Raw genomic sequence first — 9,154 nt, 5'->3', positions numbered from 1 at the left:
TTGGAACAGAGATGAACATGGACACCATCTCGGTCCATCATGGTCATCTTTACACGACTTAACACCAATTCACATATGAAAAAAATGCGTGTAAAATCAACTCCAGAAAAAAGAGCAACTTTCCCAGAAAATCGTCTTTGCTTTGAAAAAACAAGTATGGAACATACGAAATGACAGACTAACATTCATAACTGAATTTTGCTTTTTACGTCAAATTATATCGTCATCTCACTGAAATGCTTATTCATCTTTCTTGATTGAAAAAAAACTAACTGAACGGAAGAGAAACCGAACTAGCGCCCAAGCCGAGCGAAGCGAGGCGAGGAAGCTAGTACTGAATAAAAACAATGAATGAATGTACCAGATGAAACCAAAAAGTTTACTAACCGAAATGTTGCCTCTGCTGCTTTATTATAGATTGGCCAGCAAAATTTCTTCCTAAAATCAGTTGGATCACAGATCATGAATAGATATTTCATGACATGGGGAAATGCCTTTGCATTGGGTTTGATGAACATTCCCTTTTAAAATGACGAAAAAGAATAATAATTTGTGTCCATATATTGCATTATCACATTCATGTGTTATTATGATAGTAAGGGACATTTACCTTTTCGAAAACGTCTTTAAACTCATCGCTGAACGGATGCATTAGGGCGAGTGTGCGTAAATTATCGTGTATCACATCACATAGGAAACTTTCGGTTAATTTGGGCAATTCGTTTGATTTTTTAATGCCATGAATCATACCGCTATGCGAATTAATGGTTCGATCCGGAAAATAACACGTTAAATCACAAGCATCTCCACAAAATTATGATGAATTTTAATTTAAACGAAAAAAAAATCCAGTCGACCTTTTCAGCCCTTGTTTCAATTTGAATGCGGTTGCGTTTTGATTAAAATCGTCTCACATCTCTGAAAACACACAAACAACTCTTTTGTTCGCAATATCGGCGACTTTTTGCAAAGTGACAGCAATTCAAAATACGGATCGCATCGTACTAGTGGCGCCAGCTTGAGGAAAACTGCCACATTCTATCAAATGAAATGTGGAAAATTGTTTTTTTTTTTGGATTGTAGGTCGCATCTTCGAATTATTCGTACAAAAATCTTTGAATATGTTTTTAAATTCAAATATGAAAGTTAGATGAATATTCAAATCTTGGCAAATTTGCCGAAATGACTTCAGGTAGGGCGAATTGTAGATTTTATGTACTTTAATGTAGTGTTTTTACTTTTTTTATGTAGGAACAATTTTTTTGAGTAATCGGCTATCGAAAAACTGCTATAAAATGGAACAACTCAAATCTTGGTCAAAAAACGTATTTTCCACAAATCGAATTTTTTTTCGAATGAAAAATGGTTCCAAAAAATTGTAGATAAATTGTAGAATTCAAATCAATTGTCTGTTTTCAAATATGTCTGCCCGTTCGTTCGATATCGGGACGAATACTCAAATCTTGGCCACAAATTGAAATTTCCACAAACTGAATCTTCCTCTCTTGATGCTAGGTTCCATAAAATTGTAGAAAAAATTTAGAATTCAAATCAGTCATCCGATCCTTGATGTTTTCAACAACTTATTTGGCTACAGGGGAGTTTGATATTTAATATGGGAATAAAACTGCTATAAACTGTTATAAAACGTGTTTTAATAATTGAAGTAACCAAGAATTAATTGTAGTGGCCCGAAAATAATTGTAGAAGCACCTACAGTTATTGTAGTGGTCGGAAATCAATTGTAGTCGACTGTAGTGGCTCAAAAATAATTGTAGGAGCACCTACAGTTATTGTAGTGGTCGGAAAATAATTGTAGAAACACCTACAGTTATTGTAGTGGTCGAAAATTAATTGTAGTGGCTCGGAAATAATTGTAGGAGCACCTACAGTTATTGTAGTGGTCGAAAATTAATTGTAGTGGCTCGGAAATAATTGTAGGAGCACCTACAGTTATTGTAGTGGTCGAAAATTAATTGAAGTGGCTCGGAAATAATTGTAGAAGCACCTACAGTTGTTGTAGTGGTCAAAAATTAATTGTAGTGGCTCGAAAATAATTGTAGAAGCACCTACAGTTATTGTAGTGATCGGAAATCAATTGTTGTCGACTGTAGTGGCTCGAAAATAATTGTGGAAGCACCTACAGTTATTGTAGTGGCCGGAAAATAATTGTAGAAGCATCTATAGTTATTGTAGTGATCGGAAATCAATTGTTGTCGACTGTAGTGGCTCGAAAATAATTGTAGAAGCACCTACAGTTATTGTAGTGGTCGAAAATTAATTGTAGTGGCTCGAAAATAATTGTAGAAGCACCTACAGTTATTGTAGTGGTCGAAAATTAATTGTAGTGAACCGTTATGCGAAACAAATCATTTGACTGCAACAATTTCTTGTGATTATCAGTGATAAAAGATAAAGAATTGACGTCTTCACAGTTTTTATAGAGCTTAAAATTTCCAACAACTTTGCTCCAGACAGTTTCCAGTTATCTCTTATCAGTTTCGCGAATAACACGAAAAACCGCGAAATTTGGTGTACAGTCGTGGTTTACCTTGTTTTTCGCAGAACTGCTAAGAGATAACGACCTACCGTCTTGAGAAAATTTATAGTGCATGAGGTCCTTCACAACTTCGCTCTAAACAGTTATCAGTTATCTCTTATCAGTTTCGTGGAAAACGTGAAAAATGATAAGCAAAAAACCTTGCTATATGCGCGTGTTTTTGATTTGCGCCTAACTGATAAGAGATAAGACATGATAGTCTTGAACAAAATTATAGGAGACTTCGAATACTACAACTTTGCCGGAGACAGCAAACCTCTATCTTTTATCTGCTTCGCAAAAATCGCAACTGACCGCGGACCATTACTCATTTTCAGTAGATTCGTACATTTTGGAAGCTATTCAAAAGCATTCAGAAGTGCTCCGACAGATTCAGAAGATTTTCAGATTCATTAATGGTTTCTGGTGGCAATTCAGTAGCAAAATTCACGCTCGGTTACCATACAGAGAGTGGACACTAGACACTGAGATCTCGGTGTCGAGTGCAAAGCAATTTCGGTGTCAATTTGTGTGTCTATCGCTCGCTCTCTTTCAAACAATATTGTACACTCGTTTGCTCTAACGTGCCAGGAAATCGAATTGGAGTGTGTACACAATGCACACACTGATTGTCGTCCAAAATTCAGCGTGGCCCATACATTTGTGAGCGTCAACGAGTGTTACATACATACACTACACTACACACTCTAAATATATGCCACACTCATTGTCGCTCACAAATGTATGGGTCACACTCATTTCTGAACGACAATCAGTGTGAGCATAACTACAGCATAGCGATTTTATTAGTGTGAATTTTTACTTGAGTGGGAGTTTGCCTTCTTAAATTATATTCAATAATCTTTTTTATTAAATGAAATTTGATTTATTATTCATGCAATTTCTATACAAAATCAGTTACATTACTTTTTATTTCGCTTTAATTGATAATTTTGATCGCCAATATTATTCTTGAAATCGGTTTCGCTCTTATATTTCGAATCAACAATAGCTTTCAATATGATTAATGGATTTGGATGACTTATTTGCCGGCTGCGATTTGTTTCATACGGTTGAGAGCACTTCCAGCTTTGAACCATGTGATTTGTTGGTCATTGAGTGTGTGGTTCAATTTGATTTTGTCTACGGATCCATCGGCGTGTTTGATTTCACAGTCGACTGATTTACCTGGAGCCAAGTTAGACAATCCAAGAAGCGAAATTTTGTCGGTTGGTTGAATCTAAAATTACAAAATCGAAATAAAGTTAAAAGCCGTTCGAAGCGTAATTTAAATCAAATCTCACCTTATCATAGTCTGATGGATTGGCGAATGTAAGTGGCAAAAGACCTTGTTTCTTCAAGTTAGTTTCGTGGATACGGGCAAACGATTTGACAATGATAGCACGACCACCGAGATGACGTGGCTCAAGAGCAGCGTGCTCGCGAGATGAACCTTCTCCGTAGTTTTCGTCACCAACAGCAACCCATTGGACACCGTTGGCTTTATAATGACGGGCAACATCTGGAACACCAGCCCAATCGCCGGTCAATTGATTCTTAATTTTGTTCACTTCGCCATTCTCTGAGTTAACAGCACTGTCACAAAAAAAGAAATTCAAATTCAGTCATATATAAATTTAACGCTAGCATGTGAATCAAGATGAATATTTACCCAATGAACATGTTATTTGAAATGTTGTCCAAGTGACCACGATATTTTAGCCATGGGCCAGCAGCTGAGATGTGATCAGTTGTACATTTTCCCTTGACTTTGATCAAAACGGTTAAGTCGGTCAAGTCCTTGCCATTCCAAACGTCGAATGGTTCCAACAATTGCAAACGTTGGCTCTTTGGATCAACATCTACTTTAACGGAAGAGCCGTCCTGTAAACGTATAGAATTGAATCAATATATTTTATAGGTCATGATTTCCTTATTACAATTTACATGGAGTTTTTAATCAAATATATGTTGTATTGCTGATGAAAATTACCTCACGTGGTGCGGCATATGTGTCACTGCCTGGGTCAAAGCCTTTGCTTGGCAATTCATCAGCGAATGGTGGTTCAAGTTTGAATTCTTTGCCATCTGCACCCTTGAGGGAGTCAGTCAAAGGGTTGAAATCGAGACGACCGGCGATCGACAATGCTGTCACCATTTCGGGGCTGTCACCATTTTATTTAAATAATCAATTTTTTGATTTTGTAGACATTTTTTTTTCAAATTGAATTAATTCTTCTCAAACCTTGTGACGAAACAATGTGTGGCTGGATTTGCGTCATTACGTCCGGTAAAGTTTCGATTGTATGATGTAACGATTGTGTTCTTCTCACCCTTTTTCACATCTTTACGATCCCACTGTCCAATGCATGGACCGCAAGCATTAGCCAATACCTATGAAAAATCGAAAGTAAATTCTTATTCGTTGACTAAAAATATCTTGAAATGAATTTCTAATACTTACAGTAGCTCCAAATTCTCTGAATGTTTCAGCAATTCCATCTCGTTCGATTGTAGCACGAATTTGCTCAGATCCTGGTGTGACGTTGAACGGAATCTTTGATTTAACTCCGTGGTTCATAGCATTCTTTGCAATTGAAGCACATCTACCCATGTCTTCGTAAGATGAGTTTGTGCATGAACCAATCAAACCAACACGAATGTCTAATGGATATCCGTTTTTCTTTGAATTTTCGCCGAGTTTTGTGATTGGATGAGCAAGATCTGGAGTGAATGGACCGTTAACATGTGGTTCGAGTTTATCCAAATCAATATCGATGACTTGATCGTATTCAGCACCGCTATCAGCTGATAAAAGTTTTGCTTGGTATTTTGCAGCTTCAGCGGCAATATCACCTCTACCAGTTGATTTCAAATAGTCAGACATACGGCCGTTGAATGGGAAGGTTGATGTGGTAGCACCGATCTCAGCACCCATGTTACAGATTGTTGCCATACCGGTACATGAAATTGAGTCAACACCCTTTCCATAGTATTCTACAATAGCACCCGTACCACCTTTTACAGTCAAAATATCGGCCACCTTAAGGATAACATCTTTTGGTGATGTCCATCCGCTAATCTTTCCACTCAAATGTACACCGATCACTTTTGGGCATTTAAGTTCCCATGGAATATTGGCCATAACATCAACAGCATCAGCACCACCAACACCAATGCACAAGCCACCCAATCCTCCACCGTTTGGTGTGTGCGAGTCTGTACCAATCATCAACAATCCCGGGAAGGCGTAATTCTCCAAAATGATCTGATGGATGATACCAGATCCGGGCTTCCAGAAACCTAAAAAAGTTGTTACAATCGAAATCATTCTCTTAAATAAAAACAAATATAGTCATTTAGATAGACGGTTTACTTACCGACGCCATACTTTTGACCAGCTGTCGCCAAGAAACGGTAAACTTCCTCGTTGATAGTCTTGGCACGGGCCAAATCTTGTTCGCCACCAATTTGTGCCTCAATCAAGTGATCGCAATGAATAGTGGATGGGACAGCAACACGTGGCAATCCCGATGAAATGAACTGAAGCATAGCCATTTGTGCGGTGGCATCTTGCATAGCTACACGATCGGGACGCAAACGCAAGTACGATGTACCACGAACGACGTCTTGGCTTTGTGGATCATCCAAATGAGAGTACAAAACTTTCTCTGACAAGGTCAATGGACGATTCAAGCGCTTCTTGACCACTTCCAAGTTGCTGTTGAGTTTTTCATATGGTAAGTAAACATCGTTGTCGAATTTCGATAATGGAATTTTTGAGTGTAACACACTTGATGTGCGATAAGCACGTTGAGTGGCGACTAAGCACGCCTTTTTAACCTTAAACAAAACAGAAATAGAAAACCTTTCTAATCAAAATTCTTTTGTATTAATTTGATTGACCCACGGTTCCCGTCTGTTAGAGATAATGTGCACAATAAAGTTCAAAGAAAATGATAACGAATGAGTTCGGGGAGATATTTCATTCAGAAAAAAAAGCAATAAAAAATGGCATACGACACAATCAAAGTACGATTGCAGCCATAGAAGTAATAAAAAAAATTAATCGCAGTTTGCGTATAAGGCACATGACATAATTATCTCACTTTCGTCAAGTTCACAAGTGCCTCTCTCTCTACTACGAGAGCATACCTATAGGCTATGACACACTGAATGATTGTAGTATTTTATAATGTGCATAAATGAGATAGACTACTGTTTTGATTGATGAAAATATTCAAGAGCAAAATTAGTTCAAATATTAACCTCGGCGATAAAGGGAGTCCTTCAAAATACTTTAGGCTGACAATATATCTTCATTTTAAGCAAAATTTGTCCAAATACTGGAGATTCTCAATATTAAAACCGATCAAATTTAAAGCGCAATTTACTCCAATTAAATATTGTGTAAATTGGGTTAGGGGACTTTGTTATATCATCGTCTATCATTGAAAGGTGATTTGCAAAAATAGACTAATTCCGAAAATATCATTTATCAAGCGAATTCCACAAATATTATCTCTTCTTTCGAAGACTTTATGCGCATAAATATTATATTCCCACCAAAATATCACATAATTCACGGATTTGACCTTATTTTTTTCTTTTGAAAAAAAAAATCTGCCCATTTCCACTTACCTGATGCACTTTGAAAAGCATTTTACGGACCTACGATTTCACAGCAAAAAAATATTTATTCGTATTTCAGATTTATTTTTAAAACGAAAACAACACAAAAAGTGCCAATTTGCTGATAATTTAGTTATCTCTCAACGCCGGTGCATTCGCCGAACTTTTACGTTAGAATCTTCAGCCTAACTTGACTGGAAGATGCCTGTAGAATAATAAAAATGACTCGCAATATGTGCTAAAGTACAGAGACGAGTTATATAATGTCAAGTGACTTCGGTTCATTCTAAATCTCATTGATGTTTGTTGTGTGGACAACGCCTGACATCTATCGTAAGCAATCAAAAAAATTTTATGAACAATTTGAAAATTCTCTGTTTTGAATGGTCAGACTGTGTACAAATTCGACTTTTGAATAAATAAATAAATGCATTAAATACGCGCCCCTTTCTAGGACACATTGAATTAAAATATAGAATCAATGCATCTAAATATCGTCAAAAAAAATGAAATGTTCAAACGCTTCAGTTGAAAACCAGCACTTTTATTTTTCTAAATATTTTGTTCATTAAAATAATGGGATAATCTCTAAACATGCCTTAGCCTATGAAAAACAAATTAATTTTTTTTTAATACCGATGAAAGTTTTACTAAATCAATTATCTAACTGAATTTGAATCTTTCCGGTACTAATATCATTCAACTTCATAAACACCACAGAATGAACTTATAATAATGTCAAATAAAATTATAGGTTATGTTACACATTTATATCGTAAATATTGTCCGTGTTGAGTTTGCGAAACCGTGCAACTGTCAACAAGCATACGTAGTAATAAATAGGTTCTTAGCACGAAATTCTTTTACATTGTACATTCGAAAATATCTGCCAGCATGGCTGATGCGACCGGTGAAAAATTATCCAAAAAGTATGACCAAAAGTTTTCATTCTGTTTATATTCCAAATTGTGCGAAAGTTGTGCGCAGTTAATGATTGTGAAATCGGTTGAAATTCCCCCAGAATTTTTTTTTTATTGTTTTTGGAGCCAATAACCAAAATAGACAGTGCTTTTGTAGACGCGATGCACGTGTGAATAGTCGTTTGTGATTTTTTTTATAAAATGTTCAAGAGCGTCTAGTTTGTTTACTTGCGTGAAGACATTGCTTTGCAATCAACAGCAAGCGAAACAACTTGTTATCTAAATCCAAATTTCAATCGAAATTATATCATTCAAAGATCATTAAAATTTAGGTTATGTTTTTTTCCTTGGGAATTTCAACAAATGATACATTGTTGCGGAATCTTTTCTAACATTTGAATGCATATTATATAGTTATAATGCTGTACTCTATTTCTTCCGAGCAGCGAGTTGAAACGCCGTTTGAAGGCGGAACAAAAGACTAAGGAGAAGGCTGAAAAAGAGAAAGAAAAGGAGAAGACTGCTGTTGAGAATGGAGCTGCATCAGCTAAGAAAGCTGGCAATGGTGACATTAACGAAGCTGAAATTTCCCCCAATGAATTCTTCAAATTGCGTTCAACTGCCGTAGAGGAATTGAAGAAAAATCCCGACACACATCCCTATCCACATAAATTCAATGTTACTCTTTCGTTGGAAAATTTCATTGAACAATACAATAATGTTATCTCGGATGGTGTAACGTTGGATGTCACAGTGAGTGTCGCTGGTCGTATACACTCTATTCGAAATTCTGGTGCAAAATTGATTTTCTACGATTTGCGCGGCGAAGGCGTCAAAATTCAAGTGATGGCCAACGCTCGTGGTTATGTCAACGAAGATGAATACGCTGCGGACACTAATAAAATTAAGAGAGGCGACATCATCGGAATTGAAGGTTCACCGGGTAAAACTAAGAAAGGCGAATTATCAATTATTCCCAAGAAGGTAATTCAACCTCTATTTAGAATGAAATATATCTGGTAGGTGAAGTGTGGAGCAAAATAACCGATTTTTTTTATTTGCT

General features: G+C 36.5%; 2 protein-coding genes across 2 annotated transcripts; one reads left to right on the top strand and one right to left on the bottom strand.

The window, feature by feature from the left end:
* Nucleotides 1-3,402: 3,402 nt before the first annotated feature.
* On the bottom strand, nt 3,403-7,464 carry LOC129572690 (probable aconitate hydratase, mitochondrial). Its single transcript, XM_055452700.1, has 8 exons — nt 7,181-7,464; nt 5,920-6,382; nt 5,004-5,842; nt 4,785-4,933; nt 4,533-4,704; nt 4,212-4,423; nt 3,844-4,135; nt 3,403-3,779 (listed from the first exon to the last, which is right to left on the bottom strand). The coding sequence occupies exons 1-8, from the start codon at nt 7,199-7,201 to the stop codon at nt 3,582-3,584; spliced, it is 2,346 nt and encodes a 781-aa protein (XP_055308675.1). The 5' UTR covers nt 7,202-7,464; the 3' UTR covers nt 3,403-3,581.
* A 478-nt stretch (nt 7,465-7,942) lies between these two features.
* LOC129572689 (lysine--tRNA ligase-like) lies at nt 7,943-9,118 on the top strand. Its single transcript, XM_055452699.1, has 2 exons — nt 7,943-8,100; nt 8,538-9,118. Exons 1-2 carry the CDS (start codon nt 8,066-8,068, stop codon nt 9,112-9,114), a joined length of 612 nt encoding a protein of 203 aa, XP_055308674.1. The 5' UTR covers nt 7,943-8,065; the 3' UTR covers nt 9,115-9,118.
* Nucleotides 9,119-9,154: the final 36 nt, after the last annotated feature.

Source organism: Sitodiplosis mosellana, unplaced genomic scaffold (assembly GCF_009176505.1).
Source record: "Sitodiplosis mosellana isolate CC-2019 unplaced genomic scaffold, AAFC_SMos_1.0 Smas_scaffold_5398, whole genome shotgun sequence".
Taxonomy (NCBI): Eukaryota; Metazoa; Arthropoda; class Insecta; order Diptera; family Cecidomyiidae; genus Sitodiplosis; species Sitodiplosis mosellana.
Note: the sequence above shows the minus strand (reverse complement) of the source record. Positions and strands in the feature narration are given on the sequence as shown.